Source organism: Electrophorus electricus, chromosome 14, assembly GCF_041902795.1.
Source record: "Electrophorus electricus isolate QZ-2024a chromosome 14, ASM4190279v1, whole genome shotgun sequence".
Taxonomy (NCBI): Eukaryota; Metazoa; Chordata; class Actinopteri; order Gymnotiformes; family Gymnotidae; genus Electrophorus; species Electrophorus electricus.
Window position 1 is genome coordinate 15,920,304 of NC_137510.1, and position 23,697 is coordinate 15,944,000.

General features: G+C 42.2%; 1 protein-coding gene across 7 annotated transcripts in view; it reads right to left on the reverse strand.

The window, feature by feature from the left end:
• Positions 1-604: 604 nt before the first annotated feature.
• phactr4b (phosphatase and actin regulator 4b) overlaps positions 605-23,697 on the reverse strand; it is a 30,920-nt gene continuing 7,827 nt past the window's right edge. For 3 of the 7 annotated variants that reach the window (XM_081696670.1, XM_081696671.1, XM_081696669.1), the window contains exons 2-16: positions 21,410-21,516; positions 20,967-21,011; positions 11,577-11,747; positions 11,212-11,292; positions 10,022-10,477; positions 8,583-8,972; positions 6,538-6,663; positions 4,956-5,472; positions 4,211-4,542; positions 3,743-3,923; positions 3,308-3,363; positions 2,873-2,934; positions 2,383-2,520; positions 2,198-2,274; positions 605-2,106 (exon numbers count right to left, since the gene is read on the reverse strand). In XM_081696670.1, coding sequence (XP_081552796.1) covers positions 2,091-2,106; positions 2,198-2,274; positions 2,383-2,520; positions 2,873-2,934; positions 3,308-3,363; positions 3,743-3,923; positions 4,211-4,542; positions 4,956-5,472; positions 6,538-6,663; positions 8,583-8,972; positions 10,022-10,477; positions 11,212-11,292; positions 11,577-11,747; positions 20,967-20,979 — 2,616 coding nt within the window. In that variant the 5' untranslated portion in view covers positions 20,980-21,011; positions 21,410-21,516 and the 3' untranslated portion in view covers positions 605-2,090. Of the gene's footprint in view, positions 2,107-2,197; positions 2,275-2,382; positions 2,521-2,872; positions 2,935-3,307; positions 3,364-3,742; positions 3,924-4,210; positions 4,543-4,955; positions 5,473-6,537; positions 6,664-8,582; positions 8,973-10,021; positions 10,478-11,211; positions 11,293-11,576; positions 11,748-13,967; positions 14,771-18,003; positions 18,224-20,966; positions 21,012-21,409; positions 21,517-23,697 lie in introns of those variants that run through there. The other 4 variants (XM_081696673.1, XM_081696667.1, XM_081696668.1 and 1 more) reach the window with 4 other exon arrangements.

Genomic DNA, 23,697 nt, shown 5'->3' on the forward strand with positions numbered 1-23,697 from the left:
CTGTAGGAATACAGGGATCACTGCTGATGCCTATAAGTACAAATACATAAGGTCTATCATAAACAATGATAAGTGTAATAAACAATAAGTGCTAGAGTTTGTTAAACAACATCAGTGTAATAAAAAAAATACCTTACAATAAGTACTAATTGTCATTTAAATATACGAATAGATGGGTCTTCGGTCTGCATTTTTTTTAGACTGCAAGGGACTCTGCTGTCTGGACAGCAAGCAGAAGTTCATTCTACCATCTTGGAGCTAGGACAGAAAATAGTCTCGATGCTTGTCTTCCATGAGACCTGAAGCATGATGTTTCAAGCCAAGCCGTACTTGAGGTATAGATTGGGCTTTGACCATTGACCTCATGTATGAAAGGGCTGGTCCATTTTTGGCTTTGTAGAATTTGAGGGGCAGCTGAATTGAAAGTAACACTAGATCTGCAGTCACGGTAGCAAATACAAATGGAAAAATGTTGCGTTGAAATCACCATTTGATTTAAGGACATGTCCTTAAACAACATAGTTCAGACAACAGCAATTTAGATTGTGCTTTTGACCTATGAATTCTATATCTTTCTGAAAGTGAAATTAGACCAGAAATAAACTATTTGTAAGCATTTTAATTTAGATTTATGGATGACATCTAAACAGAAAAATATGGCCAGCTACTAAATGTTCACATACAATCAAAAGCTAAAAAAACAAACGGGGCGGTAACGTTACATTAACATGGAAGAAACCAATTAAAATGAACCCATTCTTGTAAAGTTTGTCTTATACACCAATATTCTGTGCTTAAAAAAATAGCAACCTATATAACTTTTAATACATTTAAAATGTTTCCAAATAAAAGGAAGACAAGATATACATATCAGTCAGTTTAATCTAGACAATATATCTGTACAGCAGAGCATGGTCTATTATTCTACTGGCCATAAACATTAAAAATGAAGGAAAAAAAAGTTATTTTCAAAATTAACTCCCTGTCAACAGTTATTCTATAAAAACAACTTTATTCATAGTGCTTTATCAATGCTTGCCCTGTCACTGGCTTTCCATTAAAAGCCTAAATATTTATCATTTATTCTTATTCAGACATGTATGCAGTCATATCTTTCAGAAACATGGTTTAGATATTGTAATATAATGAAATGGCTGAACTCTGCATATTAAAAAAGGAGCATCATATTGTGGTTTGAGTTTAGAATAAAACCATCATATGACCAAGACTAAAATTTTTGTGTGTGGACAAAATCTAGTGGAAAAGAAAAGGCCAGCTTCTCTCCCTTCTCCTTTCTAACAGTAAACACCAAAAGGAGGCCAGGTCTCAACGAGGGAGTATGAATAAAGGTGGCCAATTCACAGAAATTTAACATTACATCATAAAACCTTGTGCATCACAATTTCTAATTATAACTTTCCAAATAATCAATCTAAGAGAAATTTACAGCATTCTATACACACACACACACACACACACACACACACACACACACATGCGCGCACACACACAAGCACACACACACAAATACACAAATATCCCCATGTTTATCCATGCAGAGTCTGTACACACCTCTGCTCACCCACCCTCAGTAACTAACATGTATTATTACTGTATTTATTATTGTCACCATCATTCTTATTACTATTATTTGTTAAGGTTATTACATTTCCCTGTATAATACCAAGAATAAGCAAAAAAGGGTCTTTCAAGACCTTTTTTTTCTCCTCCAAGGGCAGAGGCATGTCGGCAAAGGCTTCTGAGGGTCACCATGCATTATGTCTCCTGACGGCAGACATTCGACACACACCTCAGTGGGTCCTTCATTAGCTCTCTGGCTCTGGCTTGGCATGTGTGTCTCCCTCCAGTGTCTGGGAGAAATACTGCATTTGTCCTGCAGATCTTAGCCCTCACAGGATCCATATTTACAAGAGGGTGGAAAACTTTGTTGTAGGTTTCTGTACAGTACATTCACTGAGTGGCTGTCTGTCAGGGCACACAAACACCTAGAGGCTCATCACAGAATACGCAACAGTTTCTCTCCCTGCCTCCAGTGCTGAAGTGCTTCAATTTCCAGGCAATAGAAGATGTTAAGGGCGATGGAATCTGGGAATAAAAATTACCAAAATGATATGGACAAACATTTAAAGCTATAGCTTTTAAGTAAGAAACCTAGAATATCCTTTGGTATTTTTACCTTGTATAAATTCTACTCTCTTCATGGACTTCCATTTCAGAGCTCTTGAACTCGTTGAGCTCCTTTCTTATTGCAGCCTAGAAAAAACCAATACAGTTAAGAAGCAGGTGAACAGACAGTGTTGACTCATTCTACATTTCACATATAAATCTGAATTGGAAATAATGAGAAATTTGCCACAGTACCTTGTCAGCAGGTGTGAGTTTGGTCCATGGTTTGTCAGCACGGCGGTCGTAGTCTTGAGCGAGTGTGACTTCCACATACTCGTGGAAACGCAGAATCTTTCTGGCTTGGAGCTCAGCAACTGTGGGCCTTTGACTTAACTGAGAAGAGGACAGAACGGTCTACTTACAACTGGACTTGCAGATGATTTTTTACTGAAATAAGATAAATGAGAACATAACCTATATGGTGTTCAGCATTTAGCCAATGTAGGTTATGCAACCCTGTTGCTGGCAGTTAGATACAGCAGTTACAATCCTACGTTAGAATTCAGTTAATGAGTGGCTGGGTCAACCTTTTTGAGACTATTCTGGTGATAAAACTATTCTGATTTTAGAGTATAAAGTACATATGAATATAATAATATAAAATATTAGAAATGGCTGTTTTCACATTAAATAACATCAATAATGCATAATAATTAGAAGATGAAGCAAAACTGCTGAATTGTACCTTTCTGGTGAGCCTGCGTTTGATCTCCCGAACCTCTGCCTGTCGATCTGCTTCATTCTTGGCTGAAGGGAAATGAGATGTGTAATTGAAAAATTATTTGGCTCACATATACCTGATTCAAATGAAAGCAAATAAGCAAATAGACATGGACTTGGTAACAGTCAACCGTGAAACAGCCTTAAACACCTTCTAGTCTGAATTTAAACAAGCTGAAAAATCATATCGATAAGTACTACTGTTATTCTACAAGCATGACAAAAGACTTTCTTAGCACTGCACATAAGAGAAATGGACTGATGGAGTTGTTTTACTGATTGGGAGAGTTCAAAGTAAACACATATGAACATGAAACAACACTGAGCCTACAGCTCTTTCTGTTACTGACTAGTTGAAAAGGGTCAGTAGAGTAGGGCTGCATCATTGGAAGACACTTACGCTGCAGAATGTTTCTCTGTTCCAGCTCCTCGGCAGTGGGTCTCTGGCTCAGCCGTCTACAGGCAAACATTTACATTTACTGCATTTGGCACTCCTATCAGAATTAGAGCCTAAGACCTTGGTGCTAATAACTTGATCTACCTGAGGTCTTGTTACCTTACCATATTTTTAAATTAGGAAGACATGTTCATGTTTTTCTTTGAGTGTACATAAGTATGTGGATTGGTAATGAACATGCATACTTTATTTGCTTTATATTTAAATCCTTCATCTTAATGTATTCAATTTCATTGTATTTCTATTGTATTCTTCTGTAAAGGACATTGTAAACCTTTTTTGTTTAAAACATAAAAAAAAAGAAATGTTAAAGGCAAGTGCTGTATATATAAAGTATGCATGAGCATGTGTGGGTGTGTAGGTGAGAACGGCCAGTACCGTGTGAGTGCTGTGCCAATCTGTGTGCGAATGGCCTCCCACTGCTCCTTGCTCTGCCAGGACAGACCTGTGGGCTCCCCTCTGGCTGGCCTCTCAGGAGCCTGCCTGTCTGGTGCCGAGGGCCGGCTGCTTAACTTTAGAGCCAAAGTGTCCTTCCTCTTCACCCTGCTTGCCAGTGCACCTGCACACAGTCACAAGCAGGTCAGAGTTTTGGATTTTATTGTTCCATAAGCATATGTATCTAAAGGCACAAACATACTGTCACTGACCAAAATGTTTCCCGCACATACTCAGACACATAATGTGCAAATAAACTGTCCAATCTGTAAGGCAGCCTCCTGTGCTCAGGGAACTCAAAATAACACTTATTGTGCAGAGGAACTGTACTACAACATATACTCCTCACGTCATACAGCTCAGTGATCTATAGGGCAGAACACAAATCAGGAATAAGCACTGTTCACATACTGGGTGGGCCCTCATCCTCTTCATCTTCATCAGATTCTTCATCCTTGTAGAGCACAGGCCCATCTGAGTCACTCTCCTCAGCTTGCTGGTCTTCCTCTCCCTCCTCCTCCTCACTGCTATCGGGCGCCTCAGGGACAACTGTAATGGCCAGGTCTCCCACCAGACACCTGCGGCTGCGTGGTTCCAGCTCTGGCTGAATCTGTGGGGCAGGCAGGTGCTGGGGAGGTGGTTCATCATCATCATCATCATCCTCCTCCTCATCATCTTCCTCCTCTTCTTCCTCTTCCTCCTCCTCATCCTCTTCCTCCTCATCTGAATAGTCATCCTCTGCCCTGAAAGATAAAAACCACACCCCAAAAACCCAAAGTATATACACAATGGTTTCACCTTTCATATCATAGCTAAGAGCCATCAAGATATCCTCATATGCAGCTTTGCTGCCTTTAATGCACTGGTTGAATTAATTTACATTGGAGTTTGATTTGTGTGTGAGGCATCATAACTATGCAGCTAATACTTCTGCAAAAATAATTCAGTAAGAATAAAAGAAAGAATTTCTCATACTTATGAATGAGATTAGATGTCATTAGACCTTAGTCTTTAGTTAACAGTAGAAACTACAGCAACAAACGGAAAGTTTGATAACACAGAAAGACAAAAAGTCTCAGGGAAAGTCCCACTGAAATGTCTGAGTCACTTGGTAGTGTTGTTAGCATTGGCAGTGGCACTGGTGTTGGGCACTCACACTTTGAGAGGCTGGATGGTGACTGGCAGTGGGCGAGTTCCCTGGTATTCCGGAGGAGTCTCAAAGAGCAGTGAGTGGGCCCGCTGGGAGCTGTCTGGGTGAGGGAGGGCAGGTCCAGGGCTACTCAGCGCCCGCTGGATCATAATGTGCAGGGGCACAGGGGCTTGACGGGCTGGGGATTCCTCCAATGGGCTAGGGGGGTCAAAATGGACAGGTAGTGGCTGGGGCAGTGGGTGGGGATAGGAGTGTTGATGCAGAAGGTGATGGGCATGGCCACGAGGAGGGGAGGGCGGGATATGCGTTGGGAGAGGCGGGGATGGGGGAGGTGGGGGCAGAGGGAATCCCCCGGGGATGTTGGCCCTATCTTCAGGGGACAGCACAGAGGGCAGTGATGAGATGGGCAAGGTGGAATCTTCAACGTTACGTTTTGTGACAGGAGTCGTTCTCTTCGGAGGCATAGGTGGGGATGGCTTGGCTGGCACTAGGTTGGTGCCTCCTGTCATCTGTCCAAGTTCAGCTGGAAGAGGAGAGAGGGTAATGAGCCACAATCCGAAAATTTTGACAGCTGTATTAATACTCATTTATGCAAGCCTAGGTTTCCACACTGCAATGTCAAACTTACAATCATTGGTCATTCAATAGTCCTCCAGTATCAAACTCAAGTACAATGGATTTCTCTGGAATGATGCATATCTAAAGCATCAAAACTGTACAATAGCATGAGAACACATGCTCAGATAAATAATCTAGATCCCATAACTGTCACATTCTGCACATGTCTGTGTGGCAGGACAAACTGCACATTCACCTGCCACAGATACTATGTGAGGCTACCATGCTCCATGTACTGAAGACCTCAGTACAGTCGTCAAACACATGGAAAGCCACAGCCAGAGAAACTAGGCTTAATGCAGTAACAGCATGCATCTCTTTCAGGTCTTCACGCCTCTGAAATTAGCATCCTTGATCACAATCAAGCAGAGCACCTCACTGAAACAGACTGCAATGTGGGTTTGAAGGCTTTAGATTAAGCTGAAAGTTCAGCATAAGTGGCCTTTGGCCCTTCCGCATGCAATTTGATCTGCTGCATTTATCTGCCATTCCTGAATCTCATTGCTGGCTGTGGAACAGATGCTGGGTGGATTAGCGGTTTCACAGCAGCTGCCGTTGCCCTGCTGCTGCTCCAGAGGCATGGCAACAGGTCTGCAGCGCTGGCGGACCATACACAGGCCACAGGGGCTCTCACAGTGCCGCATGCCATTTCATACATACTGCTAATTTAGTGGCATGGTACTGCTCGCTTACCGCTAATTTAGTGCCATAGACATGCAGCTTAGCAGGAGTGCAGAGAAAGAGAGAGAGGGAGAGGGAGAGAGAGAGAAAGAGAGAGAGGGGAAAAAAAGAAATACACACAAGAAAAGTGGGGCACTCCAGCCACTGCATGTTAGTCCAGCTTGTCAGCCAGAGCTAAGGGCATGCGGTGGTGGTAAGGGAGAGGAAGATGATGCCAGCACACTGAGCAAACAGACGACATGGCAGACAGGCAGCATGGCCACGTCGACAGGCGTGGCCTTGGCGTTACCTGCACGCACGCCTCCTGCCCGCCGGCACAGGTACACAGGCAGGGACAGGTAGACATCATAGTCGCCCTCGCGCTTCCAACAGGACCAGTAGAGGGGAAAGGGGTCGCCCCCGTGCAGGGTGGTGGCTGGCAGGGGTAAGAAACCATCCCGCAGGGGTCAAACACCAGCCACTGGGTACTAAGGCCACTAGTATATGACCAAGCTCAGCATAAATATCCATCTGAATTATGGGCTTACGTAAAGATTAGGCTTGATGAGAAGTGAGAGTTTAAGTGTAATGAAATGAAGGTCACTGTAATTTGGCTTAAGATGCTGACAATAAAATAAAGAGTTTAGTGCTGTAATTCACAGCAAATTTACAGCAATGAAGGAGCCAGTCAAACATGGCTTTGTAAAAGTGTGGCTGCTCACCAAAGTTTTAATTGTTAAGATTCTGCTTATAAGTGCTTATGACAGAAAACAGTGTCAACGTGATCCAGTGCTTTGGGTTCCACATCCAACATGCTTTTACACACAGTTCAGATAATTCAGGTGACCTGCAGGAGGCAGTGTGGAGGCATGTCCCATCCACGCTCAGCAAAACTTAGTGATCTTGGATTTGCTAACATTTGAGATGCAATAAAGCATGCATCACTGGTAAACTCTGCCTCAATGTTACTATCAGCAGAGCAATACAGCACACTATTCATAATTCACAATATAATTCAATCTTATTTGAAATTTGTTTTGTAAACAGAATTGCAGAAGCAATTTTCTGAAAACAACCCAATACATTTTATTTATTTTTACTAGAGATCATTGTTCTTAAGTCAATATATACCATGCATCATCAACTTACACCATTTATCTAACTATTGCCATCTTTTGGGTTGGTAACAGATGTAGTAAAATGTGATTTAATAAGTATATCATGATGTATATCACAGTAATGGAGCTTTCTCAAACCAATAAGATACATAATATAAGCACAAACTAAGCTATAAGTGATGCATTGTAATAAACAAAGTCAGGACGCCTTATAATAAAACATGTACAAAGATGGGAATGTGGTGGTCTATAGCTTTCAACACAGGTTACCTATAAAGATTTAATGTCATTTTGATTTTTTATGGGAAATAAAGGGACAGAAATAGCTGAGTGATCAGGACTCTAACTGGGACAAACAGGGGCTTTTTTTCCTGGAGATATTGTTCAAAGTGTCAAATCCAAAAAACATTTATAGCATGAATGAAAACCTTTTGGGAAATACAAAGAGCATTAGTGATTCCTTGGACTCTCCTAAACCTCAACTATTAGAGGAGCAACCCTATACAGGTAGTGCTGCATGTTTTATCTTTCACAACAAATGTATGAGACACATACACACAACAAATGTATGAGAACACCAGGTAACTGTACTGCATGTTCCTTTGACAACCTTGTTATGATGTTTATGAGTAGATGCTACAGGACAAACATCTTAAGCTGAGCCTAAACACTGAATATATGAGGTATATGAAAATAAAGCAGGTGCCCCAACATAGCAGGCATGCCTAAATTGTGTCATGAAGATCATTTAGGCAATTCCAGGACATATAATTACACATCAAATACAATTGCACATGGCACTTTAAGCTTATGACTCCTGAATCATTGATTAGTTCACATCCGGGACTGCTTGCCAAATTATTCAGCACTTCCAGATGTTTTGGATTAGTATTTTCCACTCAACAACTGCAGAACTACAGCAGAAACCTGCCTGCCAAGCCCAGATTAATTAGAGATAACGATTCACCAGAACAGACGGATCCCGGGGAAAAGACGTACTTGAGTTTCATCTTGCTAAAAATTTTCAACCACACTTGAAAGGCCTGGAATGCAAATATAAAGGCCAATGTGGTTTAACTAGTTACTGTGGTTTAACTAGTTACCTACTGGAGTCTGGCTCCTACAGTGAAAGCAGTCCACGAAGGCCCTTCCTGAGAACAAACCATGATGTAATATGCATAACATCGGCTAGGCTTTTTGGGTTCACATCAGATAGCAAGCAGCAGTGCGCACTCACCCAGCATTGCGGGGTTGGTGGTGCGGTTCAGTGGTTTGGGTGGGGGGAGCGGGGGCTGTTTGATGTGCTGGGTCAGTCCTGTGGCTGAGGAGGAGGGGAGGGGCACCCCGGTGGAGGCCGAAACATTGGCCCCGCTGGCTGCTGAGCTCCGTGGGGGCCTGCCAGTGCCGCTGGCAGCCAAGGATGGGGGCGAGCTAGAGGAGGCAGGGGAGGAGGAGGAGTAGGAGGCAGGGCTGTGGATGGGGGTCCGGGGCGAGCTTTCCATTCCAGGCTCAGGGGTGGTGCTCATCAGCCACTTGGGCGGCTGAATGGACTGTTTAGGTGGCAGTGGCTCTCGCAGGGTGTCTCTCAGTACCTCTAGGTCTGGGACATAATGACTGCTGTCTGACTCTGTGGGGAGACACGCATATGTACACAGGCACACACAGGAAACAAACACCATCACAAAATGGAATCACTGCTAACAAGTATCCTGTAAAGTGTTCTTTGTGAGCAAATACTGGTGCTTGAAAGTTTGTGAATGCTTTTAGAAGTTTTTATATTTCTGCATAAATTTTATCTAAAATTTCATCAGTCCTAACAGTATATAAAGAGAACCAAATCAAACAAACGAGACAAAAATGTTAGTTCACAAACTTTCAAGCACATACAGATGTGGCATGCCAGCCAACAAGTAATTTCCTGAACAATTAAACCAGAGCCACAGTCATCAGCATCAAGCAACCAAATCTAAGAGCTAGTCTCATCTATCCTTCCAGGATGTTTGAGCTGTAGTGCTGAGTTGTGTTATCATTGCCATGCCACTCGCCTGTGTGCTTGTACTTAATCAGCTGTGGGAGATAAACAAGCAGCCGTAAATACCTCCCTCTGTCTATCCCCCTCACCTCCCCTCTCCCTCTCTATTCTTCAAAGCTGACGTTTTAAGTTCAGGGTTATTTACAACCAGCATATCATGCCAAGACACTGGCCGCAGAGGTAATTGGGTCAGAGAAGAAAGGGTATTCAGAGGGACGAGTAGAAAGAAAAGATTAATTAAAACAAATCGCAGTTGCTCTTTTTGCAAGCCTTGGATGTCAACGATTAAGGTTAATGTTGGAGTACTGACAGAACTGTTTAAATTCCGATTAGAACAGACTATTAGTAGAAAATTCATCCCCAAAGGGGGATTCTGGCTAAAATGAAAATGTTCATTCTAAAGAGGTTGGAGTTGAATTGACGGCAGTGTGTTAATTAGGAGGGAAAGAGAGAATAAAGCTGAGCTGTCCCTCCCCTGTTCCTAAATAAGAAGCCTAGTTGGAGCAGGGCCCTGGGGAGCACAGCCAATCCCCTCTCCAGCAGGGCCAGGAGAAGAACAGAAGCGCTGGCAAAAAAAATCGTGCAACTCAGACGGGAGGAAGCCAAGGAGCTGGAAAGAGGAGGAGAAAGTGCAGCCTACTCACCTCGCCTTCCCCTGCCCTCCTCTGCTGACGAGTGGCGGGGGAGGGTGGGCTTCCAGTCGGCCTCAGGACGTGTCCTGCGCCCATCCTCTGATGGGGCCTTGGTCAGGCCGGGTCTCTTATCCAGGTCACCGTAAACTCTGCCCCCACGCCGGGCCTCCTCCACTTGCCAACCCAGGTTGACTTTCCACTCATCGCCACCGGCCCGGCCACCCCTCCTGCCCTCGTCCTGGCAGGAGGTTCGAACAGCTGGTGCGCCACGGCGCTCCCCATCAGAGGGGGCACGAACTCTGCGGTCTTCTGGCTGGGGCAGCCAGGCCTGGTTCACCCTGAATTCCGACTCGGAGGGAGGTCTGATGGTCTCAAGCCCACGGCTCCCACTCCCACTGCAGCCCGCTACAGGCAATGTGTGCCCATTCTTCACATAAGGTGGCTTAGGGCCGTGGGCCTCATCTGTCTCTGTGACAATAAATGAAGAAAGAAACATATGCACGTAGTTACAGAAGATAAAGGAAAAGAATAAGCATATGCAACAGTATATGGGAGTATCACTGTACAGTCATCTCTGAGGACTCTACTAGATGACTTCACAAAAGGTTTTAAATAGATATCAGGATTACACCTTCTAAGTCAGGTTGGAGAAAGGTGGAGAAGACTTCTGAAGCTACCAGGCAGCCAGAGGCAGGGAACAAGAGGAGGTTGTCTTTGTTTTAGCATGGTCCAGAACAGCTCTCAAATAAATGGGCCTCCACAGCAGTGAGTGCATGACTTTCAAAGCTTATTGCTGCAGGGCACAATTTGCTCCACTTTTCTTGACTCAAGAAAAATGACATGTCACTTCCCTTCCAAAATATGAAGTCAGACAGTCAAAAAAAAAAAAAAAAAAGCATCTAATTGAATTTCCTGTCCTCATCTGTCTCAAAAACTACTAGATTTCTCTCACCCCCTCTGGACCACTGACATTATATGGAGAATTGAGAATGCAGTGTTCTGAAGTGTCTGCTGCTGTGAAGGAGAAGGCTGGACAGCAGAGGAAAGGGCATATTCAGCCTGAGCATTAGCAGGTATTAGTTATAATCATGTGTGTTAAGCAGCATGGATTAAATGCCACATCAACTATATAATTTTGTTCACCTAGATTAAACCATTAAAATGAACTCAGAACGCCCAGATACCCTCACAAACACACCTACCATTCTCAGGAAGTTCCTTCAGCACTCCCTGTTCTATCAGCTCTTGTCTAGGCCTTCTCATCGAGATCTTTCTTTCCAAAACTGTTGAAAAAACGTTTTACTGTAAATAATCTATGATGAACTTGATTATTATTTTTTAGGTTCTCAACAGGTTTAATCAGTTGGTGAGACCAAACACACAATGTCATATGAAAAAAACAATTTTGGAATTACAGATCCTAAAAGCTGCCATGTATTGTTTTTACTTCAGTAAACTGTATATTAAAAAAGCAGCAAACTGTGCGTTAAAACAAAACGAAATGAAATGGAAAACACTTTTAATGAGGCCCAGGAGCCCACATCATTAAGACAACAGAAATAAAGACCTTCTGAAGTTTCCTTAAACTTCTCACTGCTTTTCTTCTTCCTCCATTTCCAAGGCCTGAAGATCTTGCCCAGGGTGGCGAGCTTGCCCTTGCGTTTGGGGGCAGGGGTGCCGTCGCCCACGTTGCCGCCCTCACTTCCTGTGGTAGTGTGCTGGTGGTCACCTTCATCATCTGCCAGGAAGGTTGGGAAGCAAAGAGATGGGCATAGTTAAAGTTTAGATGGACAGGCAGGCAAGTAGCTGAAATGGCACTGAGCATTGGAGATCAATAGCTCTGCCTAGCCTTTACTCAGAAAAACTTATATAAGCTGATTACATAAACCATGGACCCATAAGGCCACACTGCAATACATCTGTCACACATAACATGTACATGTAGAGTCAGACAACCAGCCTGTGAGCCTCTGTACTCAATACCCATATCTTACATTTATTCATATACACACATGTATACCACACAGGTAAGACGTGTTCATCTTTTTTGTTGTTCTTTAAAAAACAACCCAAAAAAACCCAACCCCCCCAAAAAAAACCCATTGAGGTGCTGAGGTTCATCAGAATGGCTGCTGTATTTAAACTCAACAGCAGTGTGATTCCTGGCACATGTAGTTAGAGGCAAACGGACCCCTGTAGAGAGCCCCAGTCAACCTCCAGTCAGTGTCTGCCACTTCACCACGCCTGGACCTCACATTCCTCTCACAGACAAAACAGACAAGGGCTTCACACTCACTCTCTTGTGTTCTTCTGTTCAAATTCATCAGTGTGTGTCAGATTCTGTATGTGACAGAGTTGAACTTCACAGATGACTGGACTAGAATTCTACTTCCTGCCTTTTGACACTTATGAAGTATATTATACTTTAATAACACTCAAAGAGCAGTAAGATAGTGTTGATGGTTATCTTACTGGATTTTATGAAACCAGTGCTGCAGTTTCTAGGCACAGATGAAAGTACATACACAGAGCATGAAAAATAAATCAGAACTTTGTAGGATAGATTACATACAAGTGGAATAATAACCAGATATATTGTAGGATAGATTCCATATAACAGGATATATTGTAGGATATATTCCATATAATAACATGACCTCACTAGTGCACACTGCTCCACTCAAGCATGCAAAAATAGGTCTTTATTAGATCAGGAGCCACCATGTTAAAGGACACTTAATTATTTGCTTCAAAGCTTCTGTGTCAGCACCCTTGTGACTGAGATGGACTTAAGTGATTGACAGAAATCTTTATTTTGAAGGTATGTTCATAAGTTCACCTTATTTATGGTACAAGTGACACAGTACATTCTAAGTCCCGCCTCTGGTAGCTCTGCTCTTTTTCCTCATCAGACTTGGGCTTCTCTTAATGTAGCAAAATATTTATCATTGTACATGACCACTGGCAGTATCTTAACATTCAGCCCAGCAAACACAGGATGTCCTGGCGACAGTGCTGCTGCTCTGCAGAGAAGTTCCCACAATGCACCCCCCACCCCCAAAGGGGTAGTCCAGTTGTCCCCTGACCCATACAACCATCCATCTCATAGCAGGGGAGCATCAGAACCTCTCTCCTCACCTGACAGTATCAGCCAAGGTGGGATTGGAGGTAAGCAATACAACAACAACTCATTCCTAGATTATCACAAGAATGATAATCATTACTTTGTAGGTGCACAGCCTCTCCGATAGACATAATTTTGCCCTTCACCAATGGTAGGTTTTTGACTACAGGACAAAGGTATCACAGGACTGCTTTTAATTATTTTGGGTGGCAGCACACTTTAAATCTGGCAGTGACCCATGTAAAAGCCCCAGAAACACTAGTAATCATATATACCAGCTCAACACTCACAACCAAGCCACCACCTTGTTACTGTTAATACTGTGTTGAGAGATGGTATGACACAAATAATAACCAGTCAGTAGTGACCTTGTGGTTAAAAAAAACAACAAAAAAACTGATTTGTAATGAACATGGTAGAGAATGGCTAAAAAACTGTCCAAATTGCAAATACAACACATACAGTCACCATAAGGTAAAAGTTGGAAACCAAGTCCTTATTAGTAGAAGTATAAATGCCCCATTAAACAACATGGACAGAGCTGTCCATTTAACTCTAACTAGAGTAAATTACAGCATACCCCTCAGAGCTGAACATACAGTATTAATTGACTGATATTAGATCTGTTGCTCTTTCTACTTCCTGTAATAAGATCTGAGCTGGAAATTAGACTTGCCTGCACTCCACTTCTTTCCAGACATCAGAAAGAAATCTCAAAAACAGGCAGAGCTCGAGCTCAAAACGAGCTTCCTGCTTTAACAGTGATTTAGATTAGTGAGGCAGCCCTCAACCCAGCCTCGGGCTACAGTACAGTAAAGGGGAGAGCAGCACTACCTGGGCTCCAGCTGTCTTGCTGATGGGTGTGGAAGCAGCAAGCCATGGGGGAGCCGAGGTGTGCCAGCTCGCCCGCCAGCTCTCCGCCCCTCCCAGAGGGCCTGGAAGAAACAGCTGAGATGGTGGAAATTCCCCCAAAAACACAAACAGGTCCTTATGGCAAAATCTGCTATAACCTTCCAGATCTAAAAGTCGTAGTTTATTACAAAACTGGAGCACCAGATTCTTACAGAATGGAAAGAATATCTGGAAGAAATATAGAGACTCCTCAGGATGCACATTTAGCAGAGGCTGAGTGTTGACAGTCCTGCTGTTAGAGCTATGGAGTTGACAGTCAGTCACACGCACGGTCCCTCACACTGAAGCCGTCCTCCAGAACAGCACACTCCGGCACCATGCAGGCAGCCATCCAAATCTGAGCCAAGGAGAGAGCTGAGACAAACTAGCAAGCGACCAGCCATCCGTCACCAGAGAACATGCCAGTGCAGGAGTCCCAGTCCGGAAAGCTGCAGCCCGGGGAACTCAAGCAGCTGAACCGTGGAGTCATTAAGTAGACCTCGTCTGGACGTATTGAACGTGAGGCTGAGCTGGCCGAGCTGGCCGAGCTGACTGTTTGTGGCTGCTGGAAGTTAATGAGCATGGCATCGTGCACGGCTCTTGGTTTGAGAGAACAGGAGAAAGCAGCTCTGGCTGACACAGCTGCAGTGGGTATTTTGTTGATAAAGACGTCCGTTTGAGCGAGGTATAAGCCGACTTCACGTCCTGTGCTAGGGCTGCATACTGCTGGCAGTGAGACTCAGAGAGGATCAGGCTGAGAGGCGGGGGATGGGGAGTGGGGGCGAGGCCTGGGAAACACAGGGAGGAAATGGCACTCCACCCTGATCCTGAGTGAGGTAGGGGGGAGTCAGAATACACCAGCATGAAGTGGAAAACATTTTTAAACGCTGTTCCAATAGAACACCACAGCCGATTAACAACTTATTCTGCGTACGTTAACGTCATTGTGCTGTAAGTTCATTAGCAGCCATTTTTACAATTCTTCTTGCTCTATTTCACAGACATAAGTGCATGTCATTCACATTGATGTTATTATAGCAATCAGGTTAAAAGCTTGAGAAGCACTGATTCTTCTGTACAGAAAGAATCACACAATTTCAGTGCAGGCTGGTGGATTCTGCACCATCTTTATACTAATGCTGGGAAAAGCTCAGTGTGACCCATATGATTTTAAAGTTCTGTTCAGAAGAAATCCAGCATCAAACACGTAAAATTCATGCCATAAAACAGTGCTAAGCATGAACTTCTTACTCAGTTGAAAAGTCCCAACCTTCTCACTCTTTATTCATAACAAAATTCCATTGTCCTCCACAAAAAGCCACAGCTGACACATGCACTCAGGCTGGCCATCACATATTACTCAAAGCTTTCTCCTCTTCAGTATATGGAGTATATACAGAACACATCTCTTTTGTGGAACTGCCAGCATAATATCACAACCATACTGTAGCCATAGTAGCAAGATCATTATATTATTCAAAGGTAGAGATCGAAAAATGCTCAACAAAGCAAAAAAATACAAATGAATTTAGCAATGTATATGCAGGTACTTATTATCACAGTTCAGGATGTTCTCTGTGGTGCCATTGAAGATGGGCTGGCATATTTGATGCATTTCAAGATGCGTAACCAAAGTGTACAGTAGTGATTTTACCATTGACATGATTTCCTTCTTCATACTCAACAGCAAACCCTGAATGTCTCACTGGTAGAGGGTCCACAATTTCAGAAATGCAAGTCTCCATGAAAATTGTGCTGCTGCGTTAGGCATCAATGCACAATTCAGCCATTTGGATAAACATGTTTGAACACAGTACTATTTAATTCAGTACTGATGCTTCATATAGACATGATTCTACATTCAATTGTAGAAAGCAGTACACAACTTTTGTTTTTTTAAAAAAATGCAAAATATGTCATTGTTAAAAGCTGTATCTATCTGAACCAATTTCATCATCATCATCATCATCATCATCATTTGTAGCCAGTGTACTGTCTCAGTGAAATTAAATAAACTGCACTTCAGATCACCTGGACTATGAGCCGAATAGCAAATTGCTGGACCGCAGCATACATTACTGGAGTGGGTGTGCGTGCACACACCCACCCACCCACATAATTAAATGAATAAGGTGTTGGGGATTTGTGTGCACAGCCTGAGGGCAAAAGGAATCAGGTATGTATGCTGCTCAGCTGAAGAAGTTGAGAGAAGATAGCAGAAGCATCAGTTTAAAGACGAGCATGAAGCCTGGAGCAGCTTGAGTGGTTACATAAGAGTGGCTCCGTTGGGAGAAGTCATGAGGAACACCACCCTCCCCCTCCCTCTCCTGACTGCACTCAACACCCCTTCTCCAGCCCGTCACAGCGCCAGGCCAACTCAGAACACCCTGTGGAACTGCATCCGTGCAAAACAACAATATGAATGCCTGCCATGCTGCTAACAGTCCTATTAGTCGATTTTATAACTTAGCGATGTTACCCCAAGAAAAGCAACCGAAGCCCAAAGGTAAGCAAATGGTTGCCTTTATAACCCAACTCTGCCGAGATGCATTGTCCAAGGCACTGTGTGGTTCCTGAAACACCTAAAAAGATGGCGTTTTGCACTGTGGAGAAGTAGATGTAAATGAATCCAATGTCAGCAAGGACAAGCTTGAGGAGAGTCTGCTGAAGGAACAAAGAAGCCTGTATTGAGAGGAAACCCAGCCATGCTGTTCGACTGGTCAGTTTGGCTGAGGATCACTGGGGCCCTGACTGATTCCTGTTTGCAGAAAGAGGCCCTCAGCTGTGCTTTATGTCTTCACTGTTGATGATGTCTCTAACTCTAGACTGAGAGAAAGCAGTTCAGAGATCACAGTTATTCAGGTTTGAGGCTTTTCTCCATAAATAAACCATGCTTTAAAGTTCCAACTGCTGGAGAAGAATCTTAATTTTGGTTTTGGAAAGTAGAGGATGTAATGTAATAGCAAGAAACAAATTCAACAATCTTGTTTCACATTTGAAGTAGACATGAGTAATCTATACCATGTTTAGTTCAGACAGAAATCAGAAGGGGTTAGATGGTATATATGTATCACTCACTTCCTTTTATGTATGTAAAACAGTCAAATGTAAAAGTATAAATGTAAAACAGCTGATGCAAGGCCATGGTATTCTAGAGCTGTAGGTGTCTCTGCAAGCCAAAAATTTGAATGAAACATGAATTTTGGATCTGATTGCTTACATCACTGTGTTTAAAGGGACATGATGGGCAATATTTCACAGAGCTACACTAAGATTAGCAACACTAAAACTGGCACAACATAGAAATGATGCTTTCTAATGATTTCTGAATGTTGCTATGTGGCATAAAATAACAACCCAAACAAAAACCCAGGAAAAGGAACCAAAAGGAAATTGAATATGACCTGTAAACTGTAAAGCAGTTTTCTTAACATGCAAGAAATATGAGGTTGAAACAAAGTGAGATAAAAGCCCAGAGTGTTTTGGAAGCACTTGAGGATCACAATGGCAGGAACCTACAACACCAAACAATTCTTGGCCTTGAATAGTCTTTAGACCCTAAATAAGCAATTTCATTGTGAAATTAAGAAATACAGCAACAACTGGTGATTCTTAAAGTACTGATAAAGGGCAAACATTTGGACATTTAAAGCTTCTAGAATAATAATAAAAAAAGAATGAATTTCTGAAAACCATTTCAACAGCACAGAGCAGAGAGCATTAAAAAAACCTGCCTTCTCAGAAATGAGCTTCAGTAATTCAGTCATTTCATATTTGATTATAACTGCAGAGAAATTAAATGTTGCAGAGTATGAAAATATTATGCCTCCACACGAGATTTAACTACTTGCTCTCATGACCTCTCTATGAACAGACAGAACAGATTATGTTTTTTTCCATATTTTACCCCCTTCAAACAGTATACTCCTACAGATGTCCTTGCCAGATAATGTCCATGGCGTGTACGGCTGGGACTCACCAGTGTGTGTACTAAAGTCCTGAGATGCAGTCTCCAGAGAGAGAGTCTGTCCCATGCTTGTGGCCCTAAGGGCCTGGCTGTGCTGCTCTGCCCTGAAAAGGGCACACCTTGCTAGGCTCTCACCTGTCTGACTTTAAGCTTGCCCTGGTTCTCCACTTCAGTAGGACTTTCTACTGCCAGCTGCTCTCTCCAGCCACTGCTCTTTACGGCTCTTGCTTGCTGTCTTAGTGCCTCTCTCACCAGCACTGCCTCCCTCTTACTCTCCTGGCATCCTTTACTCCTCCCTCGGCTCCTCCCCGCTCCTTTCCTTTACACGAAACCTTCCTTTCTGACTTTATAAATGAGCCTGCAAATCAGTGCAACTACAGATGGATGCTTATCATTCCAGAGAACCAGGGTTGAAATAAAATGCCTGTGTATACATGTGTATGGGCATACATGTGTGTGTGCGTGTGTGTGTGTGCGCGCGCGCGCACGCACGTGCACACATGTATGTGTGTTAGTTAAAGGAAAGGAAAGAGATTAAAGTGCTCGTCTGGTAGAACATTGAGAGATACTCAAGTATGATATGGTGAAGAGTGCAGTGGAACCTCACAGATTCCCACAGAATTGTCTCAGCTTGGAAAATCCAGTTATGTGCCTCCTGTCTTAGTTACAGCATACTGGCCAATACACGAAAATATAGATCACTTTACCTGAATATTATTTCAATAAATACAACAACAGAATCTTATTTCAAAATCTATATTTACAGTACAAGTTCATCTTAAATTAACCTTATACTGATCTGCCAGCGTTTCACAGATAACTCTATTGATTCAAAATTTATTCAGAATTATATCTAATGTATATCTTGTTCATACTTATATAAAATGTATAGTTTACATTTGGCCCTCTCTTTAACTGATAAATTTCACCAGTGAAACAAACAGAATATGGAATCAGTCTTCTGCCACTTGGAGGCAACAGCATGTAAAACAGCAGGAATTCCAGGCATGCATGTCTATCTAGCAGAGTCCACTAGGGAAAAATGCATGGCTTGATCACCAGTATAATGCCTTATTTCCCGTACTTGTCTGTTTCTCTGTCCACAGAAGGGGGGCACCCTTCTACATGTTTTGTGGCTGGAGTACACAGCACTTTTGAAGAAGGGCTGTCTTCAGTAAGGAATACAGCTTACTCCCTCTAAAAGCCAGCAATTCAGCAATTCACTGATTTGGGCCAAACACTTAATTGACTGATTAGTTACAAGCAGTTGGATGGCTCTTACAGTATTTCACAGGTGAACATACAGAGCAACAAATTGGAGGAGATGCCAAAGCACACTAGATGATATTTCACCTTAAAGTAAAGTGTAGCTCTCCTGTTTAACTGCATGAACAGATGATAAATAGATTGAATCCAGTGAATAATTTATAATTTGCATAATTTCTTCTCAAATGGCCTTGATTTGTAGCACCTTGCTGGCCTGTGGCTGGGCAGAACTGCCATAGGAAAAAGGAACAAGCCTTATGACAGAACATCCATCAGCAGCAAGGGAACATGTGAGGAAAGAGCACCAAGAGCACTGGGAGGGCTGAACAGAGAGGAGGAGCAAGGAGGCTGAATCAGTAGGCCTGTCTAATAAGAAAAAATATCTGCTGCCTGTTCAGTGTGGCATAAGGCAAAAGGTTGCTATACATAGGTGGCACAAATTATTTTTGCTACATTTTATGTTTGCACAACAACTGTAATTTCAGTCTAGACCACTGGGGCACTAGTAAGAAGGGCTGTAAGGATAGGAATTCCGAAATTCTGAGCACTTTATATAGCAGCCACTTTTCCTCTTCATCACTTACAAATCTTATTTTCTTACTAGCACAAAGTAACAAATTCTTTTGTTTTGTTTTTTTTACATTTATGTAAACTGGCACCAAATTTTAATGCTTATTTAAGCCAAATATAAAACAAGTTATATTTAGAATGATCTAAAACAGACCACACCATCAAGCCGTGTGTGTGGCTATGCATTCATATGTAATTCTATGGATATAAATTTAAACTTAATTCAATGGGATTAGCAAGTAATTTACACCAACATTCTTAAAAAGGTGCTTATATACAGCAATAGTGAGCCAAGCACAATTTTCTTTCCTGGAGCAGCAGCTATAAAATCTTCAAACTGCCAAATCACGCAGGAAAAAAAGTGCATATGGTGGCCTGAGAGAGAGAGCGAGGGTGAGACTATAAAATAAAGAGTCTCAAAATGAGATCTTGAATTTAGTTATTTTATTATGGTTCTGAAAGCACATTCCCTACCAATAAAATGGAACTGAATCAAGATGAGTTCAGAACTAACTGGCTATGGAGTCATCATCTCAGCACAAAACTCAAATGCATGTGCTCGAGTGAAAATAAATCCAGTCATGGGCAAGCTGTGGCCCGATTTCTCAGTGTCCCAGTTAGTGTCTACACTGGGGGTACTGGTCCAAACACAAAGAGCCTTCTGGTTGGTTCTGCCTCAATCCAAATCCTGTTGCTGCTGTGACCTGGAATACAAGCTATGTTCAACTGTTTGCGGAAACTGACACACAAAATGGCCCATCATTACGCTCAGTGGATTTGCTTTTTTTGTAACCAGGAGCATTACGTGCAGAGACTTGTAGGACTACATTATTGTTTTCACGCACAAACTGGATAAATAATTGACCAAAAGGGAGTCCTCAGAACCAGGAAAAAGGCCAATGATCTTTGTTTGTAGTTCAGAAGAGTAAGGTGTGAACTAAAAGGAGATTCTGCTCTTAGTAATGCTATCACATTTTCCTATATTGAATAAAGAGGATAAAATAAAATAAAAAAAATGTAACATAACTTTATCCAGTTTAGATAATAGCTCCATTTCCATAAAGCGAAGCCCCACACAAACATATGTTTGGTGCACAATCAAGGTCAAGAACCTCTCCTTAGCCTAAACAATCACTTACCACGATTTTCCATCACAGAAGCTGACACGAACCACTGAGTAGATCCTTGGGGAGTAAAACAGAGTTTATTCATCATCTTGACAAAGTATATATGATATTCAATTCTCCAGAAAGTCACATTTTCCAAGAACACATCATATGCATTATGATACAGTTAGGTGGCTGCTGTGGCTAGCAGTCCATCTTGAGTGAAGCATGTAATTGGTACAGCTTTTATCTGGGTTTTTTCATCTGTATGTTTTGAGCACATTTAAATGCTCCCCAAAATATCACTTACACTCCATTTAAAACAAAGTTGCAGGATTCTAGCAGCAAATATGCATATAGCATATATTCTAGTAGCAAATACGTGACGCTAGTATGAAAAACCAGTGCCCCAGAAAATCTGGACCCTTATGTCAGTTACAGCACTTGAGCCCTGACAGCTAACATTGGAAACACACAATGTAGACGGTCATTGGCCTTGTCAGGGGGTGGTCGTCTTCAGTGTATCCAGTTCACAGGTCTCTGACCAGCAGATAAGGTGCATGAGCTCTCCTTCACTGAGTTCCTACAGGAGAAAAAGGAGATTTTAAATCAAAATGGTCCAAGGACCGCTTATACACTTTAACTAGCACACTGAGACAAGGTGATCACAGGTTAATAGGAGTCATCAATAAAGTGAGACACACTCAAGTGCCCTCATTAAGAAATTGTCCTCTAATACTTCAGTCACTGGCTTCTTACAATGAGACACTGAATAAGCCTACTTACTTTACTTAGGCCTGCCATTATAAAAATGGAGGAGGACACTTTTGTAGCATTGGTGCTCATTTAGACACATTTTTCAGACCATTAATTTTAAATGGCAGCTATTTTCTATAATATGCTTAATGTTAGGAGACCTTGTGAGGTTTCAGTTGGTGAAGCTAAAGTCTATGAGCCTGATTTCAAATGAAATGCAGGGAAGAACAGGGAAAGAGGGAACACAGGGAAAAGGCAAGGAAAAGCAAAGACAACAGCAGACTTGATTAGAAATGAAAGAAAGTGAAAAAAATCTAACAAAATACAAACGAGCCGGGCAAACTGCTGCTGGAAAAGCATGATGCTGATATGGCACAGCAGTCTGCAACAGACTAGGACAAGGAGAGCAGGAGAGATATGTGGATAGAGAAGGTAAAGAGGAAGGGAGTGGGAGAAAAAGAAGCAAAGCGGTAGAAGGAGAAAGAAAGAAGGGAAAAGGCAGAATGATAGCGCGCGCGAGAGAGAGAGAGAGAGAGAGAGAGAGATGAAGAGATAGAGTGGGAGTGAAAAATGCTAATGAATCTCTCCCAAGGCAGGGCAATCGATTAGAGTGAGACAGTAAGCCAGCAGTGCTGTTCACCCCAGATTCTCTCAGGTTCCATCTGCAGCAGCAGATGAAAAAGCAAGACGTTGACAGAGCAGCAACCATGCAGAGCCAATCTTACTGCACAATTCATGTAAGGTGTAATCAAAACTAGGCTGTTTCTAATTTAACACATTTTTACATTCTAAATGCAAGCACCAACCAGAACACAGGTGCTGTGAAAGACCATTGTACCTCACACATGAACACATATGAATTTGGTCTGCAGTTCCAACCAGGCATCTGTAATAGTGTTGGGAACATAAGAGGAGTTTTGCAGCTTATTTTTAGTGTTGCTAACTCAAGCAGATCTGCAAATCCCTGCCCTTTCCAGGGATGATGAAGGTCAGGCAAAAGACTATAGGCTCTATTTTTGTGGACAAGTGCAGGAATAAGGCACAAAACCACAGCACAAGCACACAAGCACGATCAACAGATGTGGTCAGGTGTGACACTGCAATATCCAATCAGATCAATTCCTTGTTCCCTTTAAAAGCCGAGCGTGAGCTAGTGACACATTGCAATGACGATTTTGTTACGGCAGCGAGAATGCAGGAATGTCACCATAGAAATTCAGAAGTGAGGAAAGACAGACTTGTCAGGGAAGTACAGAGTCCCAACACCAAAATATATGGTACTAGAAGCTGACCTTCCAGTTCTGATGAGATTAAACTGGCCTGGATGAGGTGGCTCAAGTCATAAATGAACCCTTTTCAAGTGGCATTCATTGTATTTTTATAAAAAGTATGATTAATAAAAATAAATAATTATTAGCAATACCAATGATAATCATGATAATACATGCACTGGCCACTTTATTAGGTATACTATGCCATGGCAAAGCAAGGACCAACCCAGTACTAGCAAGGTCCATCAGGGTGGCCGATGAGTATACATGTTATTATTATCAACATTATTGTTATTTACTGTGATTTACTTACATAATTTTGAGATCGCTGATTCTTTAAATAATACAATTTTCCATTTTTATTGACATGCAAAGTGTCTGATTCACATTTATTGGTGACAGTAGATTTGTTTTTCCTTACTAAAAACAAAATGTAATCAGTTTTATATAGTTAGTAATTGAGATATATATTTTTAGTGGGGTGGTGTTCATAGTCAAAATCTCATGAGAAATCAGGCATGACTATTTTCTTGCTTAAAGTGAGGAAAATACCATGTTACACTTGCATTTATGATAAGAGCAGGTCCAAGGAGGCAGTAGTGCAAGCACTGTTTTAAGCCAAAATGGGTTAAAAAAGACTAATGTAGCACCAGATTTTAAATGTCACACCCTGCAGCACCACTCCATCCAGCTTGTCGCAGCCATATTTATTTATTTATGTCCACCAAATGAACAAA